This window comes from Podarcis bocagei, assembly GCF_964188305.1.
Source record: "Podarcis bocagei genome assembly, chromosome: 9".
Lineage (NCBI taxonomy): Eukaryota > Metazoa > Chordata > Lepidosauria > Squamata > Lacertidae > Podarcis > Podarcis bocagei.
The window spans coordinates 71,685,245-71,704,639 of NC_138134.1; the positions used below are offsets into that span (position 1 = coordinate 71,685,245).

At 45.4% G+C, this 19,395-nt stretch overlaps 1 protein-coding gene across 2 annotated transcripts in view; it reads right to left on the minus strand.

Moving 5' to 3' along the window:
- ADAMTS3 (ADAM metallopeptidase with thrombospondin type 1 motif 3) overlaps positions 1–19,395 on the minus strand; it is a 278,458-nt gene that overhangs the window by 143,950 nt on the left and 115,113 nt on the right. For both annotated transcript variants that reach the window (XR_014011358.1, XM_081206948.1), the window contains exons 16-21: positions 18,782–18,862; positions 11,170–11,333; positions 8,970–9,135; positions 7,105–7,237; positions 5,639–5,846; positions 2,546–2,663 (exon numbers count right to left, since the gene is read on the minus strand). Coding sequence is in view for 1 of the 2 variants with exons in the window: in XM_081206948.1 (XP_081063074.1) it covers positions 2,546–2,663; positions 5,639–5,846; positions 7,105–7,237; positions 8,970–9,135; positions 11,170–11,333; positions 18,782–18,862 (870 nt within the window). In the remaining variant the exon portion in view is untranslated. The remainder of the gene's footprint in view (positions 1–2,545; positions 2,664–5,638; positions 5,847–7,104; positions 7,238–8,969; positions 9,136–11,169; positions 11,334–18,781; positions 18,863–19,395) is intronic.

A 19,395-nucleotide genomic window follows, 5' to 3' on the forward strand; every position in this document is an offset into this window, starting at 1 on the left:
GCGGGAGGCCCCATTAGCTAAAGTAGTGCTTCAGGTTAAGAACAGTTTCAGGTTAAGAACAGACCTCCGGAACGAATTAAGTATGTAACCAGAGGTACCACTGTAATTTCTCAGTTAAATTGTTGCAACTCACCTATGTGTGACTGGCTTTGGGAGTGGTTTGGAACCTGCAGATGGAAGCTCACCCCCCCAATGTAACGCTGGTGTTGATTGCTCTGGCTGCCAAAATGCTACCGAGCTAAATTTAAACTGCTTGTTTTGATCGCAGTTAGGCTTCCACACTGCAGCATTTTCTCTTTTCCCCTATTGCCAGGCCAATGGGAAAGAGGTTGGAGAAAATGAAATTAGCAATGCGGGAATACAGTGTTAGAAATTAGCCAGGCGCCAGGCGCATTTTGCAACTGGACCAATTGTGACCACGTGGAGATCTCTGGATGCCAGGCTGGCGAATGGGGAAAGCAAAATGTCACTTAGAGAAGGATCTGGAATATTTCCCTCAAAGCTTGAGTTTGTTTTATTCTGGATTGCTTTATTTGCCATTTTAATGTGCTGTAAAGGAATTTTCTAAAGGGAATCAGCCCTGAGTGCTTACTGGAAGGACAGATCCTGAAGCTGAGGCTCCAATACTTTGGCCACCTCATGAGAAGAGAAGACTCCCTGGAAAAGACTCTGATGTTGGGAAAGATTGAGGGCACAAGGAGAAGGGAACGGCAGAGGACGAGATGGTTGGACAGTGTTCTCGAAGCTACCAGCATGAGTTTGACCAAACTGCAGGAGGCAGTGGAAGACAGGAGTGCCTGGCATGCTCTGGTCCATGGGGTCACAAAGAGTCGGACACAACTAAATGACTAAACAACAACAACAATGTGCTGTAAACTGCTTTGAGATTTGTTCTTTAAAATATACAGTGGCACCTCTGGTTGTGAATGCGATCCGTTCCAGAGTCCCATTTGCAACATGAGCAGAACACAACCTGCATGTGCGGGTCACGATTCGCCGCTTCTGCGCATGCGCATGACATCATTTTGAGCGTCTGTGCATGCACGAGCAGCGAAACCCGGAAGTAACCCTTTCCAGTACTTCTGGGTTGCAACCTGAAAAGATTTAACCTGAAGCAAACATAACAAGTGGTATAGAAATGAAATGAATAATACTAATATAAAGTCCTAGGCAGCTTGGGAAATAGATACCCGAAAGACTGCCTGCTCTCTTATACATCTGCCCAGACTTTAATATCACCAGGGGATATCCTTCTCACCACGCCATGGTTCTCTGAGCTAAAATATTTGGCAACTTGTGAAAGGACCTTCTCAATAGTGGAACCCTTCTGAAATGCCCTCCTCACCCCAGGAACATGCAACACCCACACTAATGGAGTTTGATGCCTAGTGGACCATTTGGTACAGCATCCTTTCTCACAGCGACCAAAGAGATGTTCTGGGGCAAGCCCCCAAGCAGGACCAGAGAGCAACAGCACTTTCCCTTCAGGTGCCAAGGAATTGGCATTCAGAAGCATACAGCCTCTGACTGTGGAGTGCCAGCATCTCATTCACTTATTCATTTTTACAAGAAGAGCACTGTGCACCAGGCTTTTAGAGCAGCAAAATTTTCTGATAAACAGGTATTTCATGTTGCTTCTATCTCTTTCTGTTACATCACATGCCACTCGCAGGGTGTGCAAATTCATCCGGACTGGGATGCATGCATTCATCGTTACCTATCGTGGTTGTTAAAATTATTGGACTCAGCTGATATGGCGAAGCTGATGTGTTTCATCAGAGGAAAAAATCTTTGTCAATATTTACTAAAGATCGGAAACTTCGCGTGAAAAATAAACTTATGATATCTGGGTTTGAGGATTGAAGAAAATAATTGGTTTATAGAAAGTAGAGTTGTTGGGGTGGATGTTATTTTTTACGTATAGCTGACAGACGAAGAATTGGAAGTTCTCTTTTTTCTTTATTTCTCAGTCTACTTTCTTTTTCTCCTTTTGGTTCATGTTTTTATTTAGATTAGTTTTTTATCTTTGATAAAAAGATATTGGATGTTTGATATTAACCTTGGTATATTTTATTTCAAACTTTAGTAAAATTTATTGGGGTAAAAAAGGCCTGGGAAGCAAGCAATTCAGGGTTGTTGTTGTTTTAACCCTTCCCTGCCACTGTTTTCCCAGTGAGAATATCTCCCCTAGCAAGCTGGCTATATGCTCTGTGTTCCAAATCAGGGATAGTGGACAGAGTGACCTCTGGATGTTGTCAGACTTCAGTTCCCATCAGGCTGAGCCATCCTAGCCAGTGTCCATCAGTGATGCAAGTTGTAGTCCAACAACATCCGGCAGGCCCCTACCAATCACTTTTGTTCTAAATTAATGGGAAATCCACCTGTGGAATTTTCATAGCATGGTACACAGAAATGGGAAGATTTGTTCTGCATCAAACCAGAAGCAACTCTCAGAGTGTTCCCCTTGCTTTGCACCAAATTCCAGATGTTGCCAGAATTGGAACGATCCAATCCTGACGCAGTTAGAGGACAACATTTTGCTTACCATTGCAGGGGGCGAGCTTGCAAACCCTGACGGATTCTGGCTTCTCTCCATTGCATTGGTCGCCGGCGCGGCATAAGACTTGCCTGGACTCTGTTCCTTCACCACAGGTCACAGAACACTATGGGCAAAAAGCAACAAGGAACTATGGATAAGAGAAACCATGGAGACTTCAGCACATATATCCTTAACCAAATGAGGAAGGGAGTTGCACAGGTGGCTGCATTGCTGCTGCTGGAGCTGGAAGGATGAAACTCTCTTTGAAAAGGTCAAAATCTGACCAGATTTGGGACTGCCCCCTTTCCTCCTTTCCCAATAAATGACACATTGCCAGGTTGAACAGCTACCTCCAGCTGCTCCACAGGTAAAGCCAGATTGTGGCACTGATGCAATACTGTCTCTTCCCACCTTGTCCTGGTTAAACCAAAACCATTTGCCAAAATATGGACATGCATGACATTGCAAGAAGACCTTTAAAGGAAGGAGAAACATGCTTTATGAGTGCTCTGTTAACTCAGCATTACCCATCAACCATTCCTTTGCTAGTAACCTCAACTTTCCCAATTCTCCTTCTACCCTGTGGTTAGCTAGTGTTCAATTGGAAACTACAATTCCTGGCCTGTGCTATGCTGCAAAACAGCCATGCACGTTGATGGGCTCTATAACCACATTACCCCTGAGCCAAAATCTGTCCCTCAGTTTCTCAAAAGTTTTCCTCCTCTGCAAAAGAAGCTCCCATTTTACTGCCTCATTCTCAGGACACTTGAGATTTTGTTTAGAATTTTGGTGAGCATGGAGTTTAGAGCTTAGCTTGTTGTTGCAAGACAGCTGAAGTTTTCTTTCAAGGAAACATTTCCTTCAAAATATGCTGCAGCCTCCCTGGCTGCCTGTGCTTCCTGATTGGAAAAAGCCCCATGGATGGAGGTACCTATGATGCCTTCCCCTGGGCTTTGATTGAAGGCACCTGAGAAGGCTGAGATAATTTGAAGAAAGAAAGAAAGAAAGAAAGAAAGAAAGAAAGAAAGAAAGAGGGAGGAAGGAAGGAAGGAAGGAAGGAAGGAAGGAAGGAAGGAAGGAAGGAAGGAAGGAAGGAAGGAAGGACAGATACTTCTGAACATCTCTCAAGCATCTCAAGACTAATGTGACAAAAGCCCTGGACTCCACTGATGAGAATGTCACTGAATTTCCCTGCCCTTCCGTTAATTTTCAAATGCAATTTCTTTTCCCGTTAACTGGTGGACAATGGTAAAAGAAACCTACACAGGATAGATGTTTGGCACAGCACTAAAATCCATAGCTGGTAAAAACAGCAGCAGTAAACACTACAGTTCTGCTTTGCTTCCATCCAGAAGCAGGTATCCATTCTCACAATTATTAAAATGTGATCTAGGTAGCACTAAGAGAATATCCTTGAAGTTTAGAGGCTTGCTCATAATTTATTTTAAATATTTTCTCCTGCCGTTCCTTGCCACACAATAGTGTTGTACGGGGTACTTTTCTCTTTCTTTTGAAAAAAAGGCAAGTAATGATATATAGCCATACAAACAATACTCATCAACTAGGAAATGAAATCAAACAACAGACTTTGAAATTAGCACACGTTAATTGGGTGCATGTCCAGATTTTGTCTGAGTCTGGAAATATGACAAAGTGATGGATGATTCTAGTTTATTATATATAGTATTTTAGCAAGAGGCAGCCCTCTATCAACTGTGCCTTTGGTTGAAGCATGCTCAATTTTCAATGCCAACAAGTTTCAAACTGCTTAACCACCATTGTTGCAAGACCAGAAGCCCTTGGAGGTTTTAGACATGAAAGTTGTTAGAAGCTCCTTCTTGTACGATGGCTTTTATCCATGATGGCTAAATGAAACTTTTCTGTTGAGAGGCATATTTTTCTTTATTTCATTTATCTCTATTTAAAGGGGATTCTCTGCTTGTGGACATCCCACTGTGGCATCTGGCTGATTACCCTGAGAAACAGGGTGTTGGACTTAGTTGGGTCTTTGGTCTGATTCAAGAAGACTCATGTGTGTGTGTAATTAGACAAATATAATCCCCTCTATTTCCAGTGTTCAAGCTGTGAGTAGGTGGGGGTTGTTAGAATTCCTGCTCCGTGACTGCAGTCATGGGATTGTTGTCTTTCACACGACGGTATATGTTTTGACTCCACAGAATGGGAAGTGATGGAGACAGGATGTTTGTGTTACTGTGTTCCATGAAGTGGGACTTTTGTCCTTCCCCCCCCTTCTCTTTGCTGTCTGATGCTAGAGAGAGAGGGAGCCATGTGGCAGTGTTCCGTGTGTGTTTATATGTAAATAAAGTAGATTAGCCAAAATGCTGAGTTGCTGAGGACTGTTATGCAACTGTGCAAACTCTGCAGATCCCTAAGTGTGCCGGTGCCAGTTGGCATCGGTCGCTGTGATGTTCAGGTAGAAGAAAGCTTTTGAAGCTCCTGAAAGATCGACCAGGAGGGAGAGAACATGCCAGTTGGGCATGTGTCTCTGCCAGGGTCCTACTCGAGTGTAGGCTGAACTCCTGACAGGGGCTACTGGTTTGTTTTTGTTTTTATTAGCCATTTTGCTTTTTTTATCTTGTATTTTTATGTTGTGAACTGCCTTGAGATCTATGGATGAAGGGCAGTATACAAAATTAATTAAGAATAATTAAGAATAATTCCTTATTTGGGGGAAGAAAACACCCACAACCCACACAAAGGAGTGCTGTATCACCAGGATATTTGGGGGAGGGGGTCATGAGGCTTTAAGTTAGGAGGGGGAAATCCCTCAGCTGGAGGGTCCCTGCCCCAAAGAACAGCCCAGTGATGGCAAAGCAAGATCAATGGACTGAATTTTATGGGAATGCAAAACTGAGGGGGAAGGAAGAAGTGCAGTGGAATGGCTGGGACCTTGAACTGATGCACTCTATGCTACAACATTTTGTTGGAGGGCCTGCTTGTCAATAACCTCTCTCCGTTCTGACAAAATGGAGTATACTGTAGGTGTCCTGGGCTTTTGAACCCAGAGGTGGGTTTTTTGGTTTTTGGCTACCTGTGCCCATAATGGTTAATGAAACACAGAAGACCCGGTTTGCTTACTGGACTCCAGGGCCAGGTTTTCCACTGAGCAGGGCACGGTGTCCTGTTGCATGGCCGACGGCTCTCAGGGCGATCCCCGCTACAATACTTGAAATGGACGGAGCGATTTGCACCATCATGGAGAGGCTGGATGCAGCGCACGGTTCGGATCTGATAACCAGAGGTCCCACAGGTTTTGGTGCAATGCTCCCATTCTTCTGATACCCAGCTGAGATGGGGCAGAGAGAAGAGCATTAAATAGGAATACACTAACTAGTGCAAAACACTAACTCCACCCAGGATTGATCTGCATGCGGCACAAATACTATCGCTGTTGGCTTTCACTGTTGTAAGGAAACTAGGAAATCTAGCTTGCATCACCTGTAAAGATCTTCAGGCAACAACTTTAGACTTGGCACTTTTAGAAAACCTTCTTGCAAAAATGATTGGTCATGATTAGAACATTTTTGTCAGGTGTCCATCAATAGAATGGACCATATCGGAAGATGGTGCACCTTCCTTCATGGAGGGGGGGGGGGTTAAACAGAGGTCAGATGGCCACCTGTCAAGGATGCTATAGTTGTGATTCCTTTATTGCAGGGAGTTGGACTAGACAAGCCTTGGTTACCTTCCAACTCTACGATTCCATGACCCATATACAGTGGTACCTCAGGTTAAGTACTTAATTCGTTCCGGAGGTCCGTTCTTAACCTGAAACTGTTCTTAACCTGAAGCACCACTTTAGCTAATGGGGCCTCCTGCTGTCGCCGTGCCGCCGGAGCACGGTTTCTGTTCTCATCCTGAAGCAAAGTTCTTAATCTGAAGCACTATTTCTGGGTTAGCGGAGTCAGTAACCTGAAGCGTATGTAACCTGAGGTACCACTGTATGTATTTTTGTTTCTTTAATGTATTCTGCTCTTTTTTAATTTCTTAAGTTGTTTCAGTTTTAAGTGAGCTTTTGGACACTGAATGGATATGTTTTTGTATGAGTTTGCTGCATAGAAATCTAATAATGATAGTAGTCAATGTGTATATAACTGGATCCTACTCAGAGTAGACTCCTTGGAATTAATGAACATGGTTCTCTTAGGCCCAGTAATTTCAACAGGTCTACTCTGGGCAGGATTTAACAGGCAGGATGACAAGTTCTTTCTATCACATAGATAAAGGCAGCAAACTTTCAGCCCAAGTATGCAGAAACTTGAGGATGTGCAGGAGAGGCAGAAGGCTGCAAAGTGTAATCTTCAATTCCAAAACAAAGCCTTCAAGACAGCTGGATTATAGCTTTGGGGTTAGCACTTGATGTATTTCCTGTCGTCCGTAATATGCTGCCTTGGTAAGTTGTGGGAAATCAACTAGCAGGACCTATCACTGAATCTGGCTGCCTGTTGTTTCACTGAGGAGAGACTCTATGCCTGCTTGGATGAAGCTTTTCTGACTGCACACTGCTACTGCCAATACATCACTGAACAGGAGCAGATGCTTACAATGGCTGCGTGCATTCCTGAAGGTTGCACATCCTGCGAATGGGCTTGGGTTTTTTGCTGGCTTCACAGAAGCTGCGGTGTACCATTTTGCTATCACTCTTCCTGCGGCACCCATACTTAGTGTCTTGGAAACCTGGGGATGGAAAACAAACAACAATTAAGGAAAGAAAGGAAAAAACCCCACATATACAATGGAAACACAATCAGCTCTCCAGTTTCATTCCAAGTGCAGAATTCGGTGCAATTTTTAATTTATTACAAACTGTTTTGGGCTTTGCAACTACTTTGGACGGAATCCAACAGAATCACAAGTGGAACCATTTCCCCTCCCTCTCTCCCCCTTGTGTGCCCCCAACTCTTTTTTGGATGGTTGGGAGAAACTCCCAGAGTAGTGTGGGTGGGGACTGTCGGATTCTCAGGCCGCAGTCAGAGGTAACTGGCCATTCTCCAGGCATTCGGCTTGAGATCCTTGTAGACCTCCCCGTCTGCGTCTCCCGGCAGGATACAGGTGAGGTCACTATCGGCGATCCCACTCAGCGTGAGAGGGACACACCAACTCCTCCCTCCTCCCTGCTTCCCTCAGGGAGGGGAAAAGAGACAGACAGAAATCTATTTACATGTCTTTATTTCTGTCATTGCAGCAGTACAGAGAAACACGTCTGCACTCTCCAGTCTCCAACAGTAGAGAGAGAAACTCCACCCCTGTACTTCCAGTACAGGTCAGATGACACTCTGAGCTAATATCCGGTGCTCAGTACAGTGAATAGACTGCCCCTTTGTTCCAATAGTGCAGTCCCAAACATCAACATCCTGTTTTGCATTCCAGACACCTGCAGCTCGCTCTTGCATTGCTGCTTTTTCCTGAAACTCCCAGAGTAGTGTGGGTGGGGACACACAGAGGGAGCAGAAGGAAGGGAGATTCCATTGTGTCAGTGGCCTGACACAGGGCAGGGCGAACAGGGGCAGGACGCTCCATGGGACCTCTGAGGAGTCTACCTACCTTCTCCCACCCTACAGCTGAGGGGGAGGCAACAGGTGGACTGTTTGGGACAGCGTGGAGCCTGTAGGCCCTCAAGCCACCGCGTCACTCCTAGGAGAGACGCGTGGCTCTGGTGCGCTGCAGACCCCGTGCCGCCTGGCATTTTGTCACCCCCCTCAGTGGTGACACCCAGGGCATCCGTCCCCAACGCACCCCCCTTCCTCCACCCCTGTATGTACTGGCACTAAAAAGACACATTGTGATGGCCTGGGAATCCGATTCAGAGGCTGAACCGGAGGAATCCCAGCCTGCACAGGAGTCCCCTTCTCCAGGGCCGGCTGAACTGGGGCAGGGCCTTGATTCTGAAGCGCCTGCACCTGTGCCGGATCCTCAGGAGCAGGCACCAGGTGAATCCACTCTGGCTCCGGAGGTGGTTGAGGACTCAGTGCCTACAGGTGAGTCTCCCCCTGGGCCCAGTAACCCTTCAGCCTCTCCTGAACTGCAGAGGCTCAGGGCAGAGAGGCGAAGGGAACTGGTTTCTCCCAGGAGGAGTGCTCACCTTAAGGCCAGGAGAGGTGGGTCTCCTGGGGGTCGGGACCGCCCCTGGCCTCAGAGAAGATAAAGGCCAGTCAGCCCGGTCCCAGGTTGCGGGAGCAACGTCGTTGATGAGCTGTTTCGGCCAGCATCCAGTCCTGTTCCCCCAGAGTTCCTGTCCTTGCCTGGCTTCTCACTGGGGATCCTGCTTTGCCCGAGGAGGACTGTCTGGCGACCCTCAACTCAGGTCCTGGACCTCGCCCCACGGTAACCTCCCCCCTGGACCAGCACACACATACAGTTCTCCTATATATTCTTCTACTCCCTCCCACCAGACAATATTATGACTTGCCTCCTCCACAAGGCTTGGAACATTGGGACCAACTCTTCAAAGCCCACTCAAACGTATCCAGGTCCTCTTGAAGTACATTGTTGCTGTTGACGTTGGGGACCGAATCCTCGTGGATTATGTATTTGTATGTCAGGCTCGACTGTGTGACATTGTCCCGAGGAATGATCTGTCAAAAGGTTGAGCAAATGGGACATAATGTCAGTAGTTGGAAACATGGGCACTTCTTTCTTTTAGGAATTTTCTTTTCAGAGCCACAAGAGAGGAAGATACAGTATTTGCTGTACCTTAGCAGGTGATAAAAAACAACAATACCCAACTCAAAAGTTGATGGTTGCCTTGCTATTGTGGCTGGTAGTGTTGAGGGCAGCCTTTCCCAACCTGATGCCCTCCTGATATTAGTGGACTATAGCCTCCATCATCCCTGGTCACGGTTGTGCTGGCTGAGGCTGATGGGGATATGTGTTATGAGTTTTGAGGAGATGTCTTGTTTGGGCTGGTCAGATCAGATTGAGAGGTGGGACCAGGATGAGGAGTTGGAGGCTGCTGACTTTGGGGAGGGACCCAGTGGCCTGGAACAAGGTATGTTAGGGTCTTGTGAGACATCTGAGCTGCCTGGAGATGATGGGGACTCAGCCAATGAGAAACATGATCTTGGAGAGGGTCCTAGTGGGCTGTCACTCTTTCATTCCATTGCCAGTCCAGCCCACAACCCTGGCACCAGCACCTGAGCTGAAGGAGCCTTCCCACAGGGGAGGCAACCCGTGCCAAGTCTGACTCTGAGCTGGTGCTGTTTCAACGCCCATCGCTGGCCTGAACAGACAGCTCAGGCCCCACCACCAGAAGCCGTTCCCATTCTCTTGTGCAGTCCAAAGATGCTCAGTGTTTGCCACACTAAAGCCCTTTCCACTTCACTCTTTTCTAATCAGAGTTAGAGGGCATTGCCAACTGTTGAATGGACTTCTTAGCTAGCTTAGCCATGCCTTGCACCTGTGGTGACTTTGACCTCTCCTTTGCCTATGCACTGATTTGATCATTAACATTTCTGGTAGGAACCACAATCTGCATAGAAGTCCTTCATCTGATGGGAGCCAGGATAATATGTACCATGTGGAGGTCACCAGACTGAGTTCCAGGCTGGTTCCAGGCTGATGGGGCAGCCAGACCATTGAAACATCCAGCTACAATCCAGGAGGGGAAAGTCACAAATAAGGGTGGCCACAGAGCCTATCTAAATATCACACCCATAACTTCAAAGAAGGTACCTATAACCTATGCTTTCCCTACTGAGCATTCAGAAGTTTTCATGCAGACAGGCAATGGTGGCTGGAGGAGACTGCAGAGCTTCTGACTGCTTCTCTTCATGCACTGTTAAGGAAATATAATCTTTACTGTACTAATTCTAACTGCTCCCTTCCTTTTCAGTCCTTACAGATGATTAGCCATTTTCAGATCCCCCATAAAAGTGAACGGAGAAGACAGAGCTTCATTTTACACAGAGTAGATCGGAACCCGAATCAAAGATTGAAGCAATACCAGATTTACGTATAAGCTAAACAAGCTATAGCTTAGGGCCCCACTCTCTTGGGGGCCCATTTTTTTTTAAAAAAACAACAACCTGGGATGTACATTTCCAAAATATAAGATAAAAAACAAATAAAATGGCTTTAGATACCTATTAGGTTCATAGATTACCATATAGCATATATTCAACACAAAAAACAGCAACAATTTCTTGTTGACAAAGGACAGCTGGACATAGAAAGGGCCCCATTACCTTCAGTAGCTTAGGGCCTCATCAAACCTAAACATAGCTGCCAACGTTTCCCCTTTTTAAAGGGAATTCCCCATATTCCGAATAGGATTCCTCGCAAGAAAAGGAAAAAGTTGACAGCTATGAACCTAAATCCGACCCTGGATTGAAGTGTAGAGCACAAGGTGACTCAGAAATAGACTGGAATATATGAAGGGCACAGAGACAGATACAAGGTGCATCTTATGTCCCATTCATGTTCACCCCAACTGTGTATGACTGATGGGTTGCCTCTAGTTTTGAAACTCACAATTTGGGCAGATCTACTCTGTCATAACCACGTGGCTATGTCCTTGTTGGTTTTGTGAGTAGATCTCTCAAGTTGATACTGCCTGGCCTGGAACAGGCCCTGTTGGTCACACCAGAAACAGAAAATGGATCATGACTTACCAACACAACAATAGCATCATACAATGGCCCATCCGTGTGAAGGGTTTCTATGTCATCTTCTATGTGGTACTCCCACTCTAAGCCGAGATCAATGAAGGAACGAGAGCCAGATCCCTCTCCTTTGCCATTCAAAATATAGTGACCCGTTGCCTGGTTCTTAACAGCTGGAAGGAATAAAAGCAGAAATGGTGGCTGATTAATCATTGCAATTAAATTGGGTGGGTGGCCATGTCTTCCTTAAAGACAATACAAAAGGCACTCGGACCTTCATTTTGCATTGTTTTGATGGAATGAAATTTAGGTTCTCGTTTAGCGATCTCGATAGGGCATTAATGTGTTCTATTTTACAGAATGCAATCTATTTGATGACATCCTCTGTTTAAAGGGCTGCCCATTCACAATCCATTTAAATAACCTTAAGAAGGGAGATCAGGGACCTTGAAGTTGCCAGGCCACAGTTTATCTAGGGTCACCTGTCAAGTCTTCCCCACTAGGCATTTTTATTTCAATTATAATAAATATAATAAATGAAATTTAGCCTTTACACAATTTGTGCAAATCTGTGTTCTCTTTCCTCCTCCTCCTTTTGGTGACACAGTTCATCTTTTCATTAGCAATGAATAAGTGGCCACCCAAGACCCAGAGCTTCTCAGCCCATTATCTAGTGATTCTTTTTAGCTTTAGTTCACCCCCCCCCCACACACTGTGTTCCACGCACAATATGAAAGTAGCTGTAGCCTCTGCAGAGATGGTTTCTCTACAGCTAATTTGGAAGAACAAAGCCGATTAAACAAAATAAAATAGCAAGGGCAGGTTGGGAGAAAATGAATGAAAGCACATGCAGCTAGAGGCTGGGGGGGGGCGGAGTTGGCTTTAGAGTTATTTGAAGATAATCCAGAGATCAAAGAAAAAGTGGTGTTCACTAACACTAACTACGGTAATACCGTACTGGCCCGAATATAAGCCACACCTTTTATTCCTTCCAAATTCCAACTGTGAAAAGTTAAAGTGTGGCTTATATTCAGAGTGCTGGCTTGGGGAGCGGGGTGCTGAGTGCTGGCCGCCCCTCCCCACCCCCGTTCAGGGTGGTAGTGCTGGGCGGTGGGCCGCACCCGCAAACAAGCCTTGAATTTTATTTGCGGGTGCGGCTTATAGTCGGGCCAATACGGTATTACTACATGGCACCGATGGTGGCTAAGCTTTTTAAGAGCACAAGAGAAGCCTGCTAGATCAGGCCAGTGGTCCATCAAGTCTTGCAACCTGTTCTCACAGTGACCAACCAGATACCTGCAGGAAACCTGCAAGGAAGATCAAAGCCCAAGAGCACTCTTCGCTCCTGCAGTTTTCAGCAGCTTACTGCCTTCAGTCAGGCACACAGAGCACAGCCATTGTGGCTAGTAGCTATTGATAAGCCATTTGTCTCACACTCTTTGAAAGCCATCCATGTTGGTAGCCATCACAAGAAGAGTTTGGATCTGATATCCCACTTTACCACTACCTGAAGGAGTCTCAAAGCGGCTAACATTCTCCTTTCCCTTCCTCCCCCACAACAAACACTCTGTGAGGTGAGTGGGGCTGAGAGACTTCAAAAAGTTTGACTAGCCCAAGGTCGCCCAGCAGCTGCATGTGGAGGAGCAGGGAAGCAAACCCGGTCCACCAGATTACGAGTCCACCGCTCTTAACCACTACACCACACTGGCTCTCTTGTGGGGGTGTGTCCCATGGTTCAACATACCTTTCAGGCTGAGGACCAAATGTCAAGCGTAAAACCAAAGTGTGTCTTACTCTTTTTCACATTTAATCGTAAATGTTAGACAGAATTAATAGTTATTCCCCCTCTTTCTCCTGTTTGAAAAAACAATTTCACCATTAATTTCCACCCCTTTCCCCATTAAGCCTTTAAAAACTCATTTCACTATTAATTCCCCTATTCCCCCGTCACTCCACACTAAATTCATTTCATTATTACTCCTTGTTCATTTCATTCCACTATTAATATTCACCCCATTACTCCTTAATAACTTAATTTCATTATTAATTTCCACTCCCTGCCCCCCATGACTCCCAGTTAAATTTGTTTCATTATTATTTTCAAGTGCATTCCCCCCTTAACTCCTTTTTCATTTCACTAGTCGATGGCCCTTGTGGTCTCTTCCAACTCTATGATTCTATGATTCTATGATTCTATGAAACCCCATTGCCCAAGTTCCCCATTAATTTGATTAATGTTCCTTACTGCATTTACAAGTTCTAATGTTTATTATGATTAACCATTATGATCATAGCTCAGTTGGCAGAGCATGAGACTCTTAATATCAGGGTTGTGGATTTCGCCCTACATAGGGCAAAAATGGTTGGACTATATGACCCTCAGGGTCCCTTCCAAGTCTGCAATTCTATTATTCTATGTTTTTCTAAAGAGCTATTACACTGCCTGCCCTCTTTCTGCTGCCCCTGTCAGCACTCGGGTGTGAAAGAATAGCCCAACCTGGTAATAATATACTGTAATGAATATTGGAGGAAGGGAGCTGCAGTCCGAGATAGGGAAAGAGGTGGTAATGAAACACCTAGATCCTTTAAATGAGGTGAAATTATTGCCATCTTCAAATATATTAAGGGCTGTCAGATGTAGGAAGCTAGTTTTACGCTGCTCCAATGGGCAGGACCCAAACCAATGGATTCAATTTACAAGAAAGGAGATGCTGAAGAAATATTAGGAAGGACTTTCTGACAGTAAGAGCTGTTTGACAGTGGAATGGACTGCCTTGAAAGGTGGTAGACTCTCCTTAGGCTTCTAAGCAGAGGTTATGTGGCCATCTGTCATGGATGCTTTAGTTGAGATTACTGCATTGCAGAGGGTTAGACTGTATGACCCTCACAGTCCCTTCCAACTCTACAATTCCATGATCGGGAGCATTCTGTAGCTTTTGGAGATCAGATCAGATCTCTTTTACAGTGAAGCTATAGGAAAGAAAGATGCAGATTGCTGAGTGGAGGGTGGGTCCCACTGTTAGAATTCCTGCTCCATGATTGCAGTCACGGGATTTTTGTCTTTCACATGACGGTTGTATGTTTTGACTCCACAGAGTGGGATGTGACGGAAACAGGATGTTTGTGTTACTGTGTTCCACGAAATGGAACTATTGTCTTTTGTTTTTTCTCTTTGCTGTCTGATGCTAGAGAAAGAGGGAGCCATGTTGCAGTGCTCCGTGTGTGTTCATATGTAAATAAAGTAGATTAGCCAAAATGCTGAGTTCTGTCACGCAAACTGCACAGACTCTGTGGATCCCTAAGTGTGCCGGTATCGGTTGGCATCGGTCGCTGTAATGTTCAGGCTGAAGAAAGCTTTTGAAGCTCCCGAATGAATGACCAGGAGGGAGGGAACATGCCAGTCGGGCATGTGTCTCTGCCAGGGTCCTACTCGAGTGTAGGCCGAGCTCCTGACACCCACCAGCTCCAGTCTCGATTCCACCAAACTCACCTCCTGCCTTCTTCCTTGCAACCAGACCATGGGGTGATCCTGGCTGACAGCTTCATCCTCCTTAACCTCATGACGCCCTTGCAGAACTTATCAGGGAAGAGGCTGGAGACAACACTAGATTTAGTTGCTTCTGCCCATCACTGGCTTTCTGGCTCCCCGCTCCCCACCCTATCAGTGACACCAGCCACCACTGCTGATGCAGAAATGCTTTCAATGTGCATGAGACAGTGGAACGACTCTGGGGGCACTTTTCAGCAGTTTGGGGGCACACACAGTGATATTTGCAGCAGTTATTTTGTAGCAATGTAACTGGGGAAAGTGGCCCATTGGGAAACAGGCTGATAAAAATAATAAAATCTGCTGCTGCAAAAAATAGAAATAGAAATGGAGGTGACCTCAGGGACAATGGTAAACCTTTGAGGAGAGGCTTATTCAGATTGACTGCATCCCAAGTGTTTAAGCGCTTCAAATGCATTATTGCAGCATTCATTACAACAAGCTTTATGACAGGCCAGGAGGACTTCCATTCCCATATTGCAAATGTGCAGATTAAGGCTGAAAGAATACAGTAGTAGCTTGGTCTGCCCACCTAGGGATTTGAACCGGAGACTTCCAGGCTCACAGCTCACCATTATACAAGCCAATGCAAATTTATTCAGAAGTCCCGCTGAATTAAATGCCACTGATTTGCAAACTTGCATACGATTGCGATCTATGCCAGATCCCTAACATGGAACACCCTATTTCTTGCTGCTCATTTGGATCAACCAGTTGATTGTCCACCTCTGCAGACTTGATCAAGTCAAGGGTAACCAAACCAGGAGAGATACATCACATCCATAAAAAGTTAAAGGTAAAGGACCCCTGACAGTTAAGTCCAGTCACAAACGACTCTGGGATTGTGGCTCTCATCTTGCTTTACAGTCCGAGGGCACCGACATTTGTCCACAGACAGTTTTTCCGGGTCATGTGGTCAGCATGACTGAGCAGCTTCTGGTGAAACCAGAGCAGTGCACGGAAACGCTGTTTACCATCCCACCGGAGTGGTACCTATTTATCTACTTGCACTTTGATGCACTTTCGAACTGCTAGGTTGTCAGGAGCTTGGACCGAGGAACGTGAGCTCACCCTATCACAGGGATTCGAACCGCCGACCTTCTGATCAGCAAGTCCTAGGCTCTGTGGTTTAACCCAAAGCAGCACCCGCATCCCTATCACATCCATACCAAACATTTGAAGTACAATTAGGACACATTTAAGCTATATGCCTTCACTAAAAAAAATCCTGGGTTCTATAGTTTGTGAAGGATTCTGGGAACTGTAGCTCTGTGAGGTATAAGCTACAGTTTCCAGTTTTTTTGGGGGGGTGAATGCATGTTCTTTAAATGAATAGTGTGCATCTCTGGGGGCTTAATGGGTTCTGGAAAGGTGCTGGCATGAAGTCTTTCTACCACCCTGTCACCCCTACTTCCTGAGGGATCAGCTTTCCTGGCCCCTCAGTTTTCTTACAGCTTCATGACTTCTGCATGACAAATTGATATAGCTCCTCATTCATCTCCAATTCTGTTGAATAATGATATTATAAAATGGCTAAGCTATTTATTTTGTCGTCTCTTCCTTACATGCTTTCAAGATGAGGCCCACCACTTAGTTTAATCGCCTCCCATCTGTGGATCCTTTGATTGCTCATCCTCCTAAAATATGCCATTACAGTGAATATTAGCAAATCAACAGTGGACTGAGAGAGAACATCAGCTTTAAAAGAGCTCATATAATGACTATCTGCACCAAAGGAGCATCTTATTGATTTCTCAAGGACCAGCTATTATTTCTTTGAGGGGTTTAGATTGCTGATGGCCGGCAAATCATCTGAAATTATTGGACTTGGAAAAAGGAACTGATTCCTCCTGACTGATATTTTTAAATACATGGCAACGTTCTGAGACACAAATGTTGGGAAGGTGAATGATGTGCTTTTCTAAAGCTCAAAAGCACTAGCTGCAACTGCACAATATTACCGACGCCTCAGAATGTAAACTTTTGAATGGAAACATGGGGGGGGGGGGAGATGGCGGCATGATTCTGTTGATCAAATACTACCTTAAGTGATATAATTCTGCACAGCTAAATTGTGTCTGCATACTCAATACATCAGACAGAAATGGATTTGAAAAAGCACAGTTTAAAATAATAACAAGAACACCCACAACAAAATCGGTAGCAAATGAAGCACCACCTTGTAAATGCATAGCCATGTATTAAGAGAGACCAAACTACTTTGGGTAGCAGTTCCTCCAGTCTTTCATTTGCATAAACTTTGCTTAAAAACCTCCAAGGAAGAAGAGTCTACAACCTCCTGAGGAAGTCCGTTTCACTGTCAAACAGCTCTTACTGTCAGAAAGCTCTTCTTGATGTTTAGTCAGAATCTCCTTTCTAGCATAGTTAGTGACTTATGTGAAGCAGAAATTGACAGGACCAGGCCAAGCTCAACCAAATGTTTTTAAGCTTCAGTTTTTGGCCAGATTCACTTGCCTCCTCAAAGGAAGTGCCTTGGCATGACCTACATAGCAGGAAAGCTGGGTTCATGATGGAATATAAACTCAGCAGGGAGCTGCATCCATTTCTAGCTCCCTGATTCAGGTTACTAAACATCTTTGCCTCATTCACACATTACATTCCTTTGGTCTACTATTTAAGCATCTTAGATGTACACCCAGACAGACGGGATGCAGCAACTGTGATAAAGCAAAGGAGGTTTGGGTCTGTTCAGCGCATGGAGGTTGAAAGATTCAGAACAGACTGGAAAGAAGTGCTTCTAAACACTTTGCATCATTAAACGATGGATGTTTGCTCCCACAAGAAGTGGCGATGACTACCAACTTGGATGGTTGTAAAACAGGACCAGACAATGGCTACTAGCCTCAATAGGGTTGTTCAACATCCACTGTTGAAGACAGTAGGCCTAAGAATACCAGTAGCTGGAAAACACAAATGAGGAGAACACCCAGGTCCTTCTTGTGAGCTTCCCATGGGCATCTGGTTGGTTATTGTCAGGGATTGGTCTGAAGATGAGGACTGGGGAATATGTTCTATGGAAGACCAGCTTCTCTCTGATGGAGAGCTGGAGGGGGAAGAGCTGCCCCCCCTCCACAGTGTGTTCAGAAGCAGAGAGAGAGAAGCTGAACAGTTTAGGGAGGAGTTACCCACTTTTGAGATAATGACAAGAGAACCAGAAAGGAGGGGGCAGCGACTTGAGATGTCACTTGGGAGTGTGGGGGACCCATCACCACCACCACAGACTCTGAGGTCCAAATGTATCAGAGAGCAAAGGAGTCAGAGGGAGGGAGGAACTTCTCGCTGGCGCTCAAAATGCTGCGGAAGTTGGGAGGAAGATTTAGAGTAGCCAACTGTCCTCCAGTTGTCTAAATTACCCACACACTGCCCTCCACACTGTAGTCAGTGTGGTGTAATGGTTAAGAGCAGTAGTCTCGTAATCTGGTGAACCCGGGTTCGTGTTTCTGCTCCTTCACATGCAGCTGCTGGGTGACCTTGGACTAGTCACACTTCTCTGAAGTCTCTCAGCCTCACTCACCTCACAGAGTGTTTGTTGTGGGGGAGGAAGGGAAAGGAGAATGTTAGCTGCTTTGAGACTCCTTAGGGTAGTGATAAAGTGGGATATCAAATCCAAACTCCTCTTCTTCTTCTTCTCCTCCTCCTCCTTGCAGAGAGCTGTGTATTTGTGCTCGTAACATGATGCTGCAATAATGATGCTATAAATCTCTCAACCGCTTGTTAATTCTTATCTGTGAAGTTACCAAAGGGAGATGAGTACTCTCCATGACTGACAATTATTGTGAGAACAGGATTCTGGATCCAGCAAGTATCTTCTTATGTTCTTAACTCTTCCCTATGTTGAATTGAGTTCCATGGGTTATAAAAGTGATAATGAAACACAATGTCACAATGTCAAGTGAATTGCTCCACAACCTGAACCACAGGAGGTACCACTCAGACTCCCCAAGTGGCCAGGGTAACATCCGCAATGGTCCTCCTGGGCATCGTCTGGAAAGTGGGGTTAGGTCTATTAGAGTTGTTGGCAGCATGGTCAAACCTAAGCAGAGAAGCACTTACCAAGAATGTGAGGGGTAGCCTCGTCTTCTTGGACAGACACATGTCTAGCACCTGGAGGGATGTCAAACATCTTAAGGTAGCCTTTGGCATGTGCAGCAAGGCATTGGGAGGAGGCAGAAGAGAAACAAAAGGAGAGAGAGAAAAATAATTGCTAGGGTTAGTAGGTTGCAAGAAGAGGTTGGCCCCATTTGCAGAAGAGGTGCATCCATAAACCCATGAACAGTCAACTTAAGGACCAGTAGGTTTGCAATATTGGCGATTAGGCAGCCTTGCAGTTCCCATATTTTCTTGAAAGAGGAGGGGAAAGGCAATCTTAGTGCAAGCCACTTACTTCATTTTGTTCTCTGGCGAACCAAAGCAATCTGGGTAATTTAGACAAAGCATTTTTGTTTCCTATGTTTTGTGGAATGAAAATGGCAGGGCACAGGGATCATTTACCCCTGTTAACCATCTGTCAGTTAGATCCTTTCCAGAATAATAAATACATATTGTTAAGAATTCATTTCTTCCCCAGTGGCTGAGATCAGGCCAGTGGGCCATTTTGTGGAAGCACAGAAGCTGCGATCGCAAGCCAAATTCATCACCCTAAGAATTTCAGCTTACTGTTTGACACA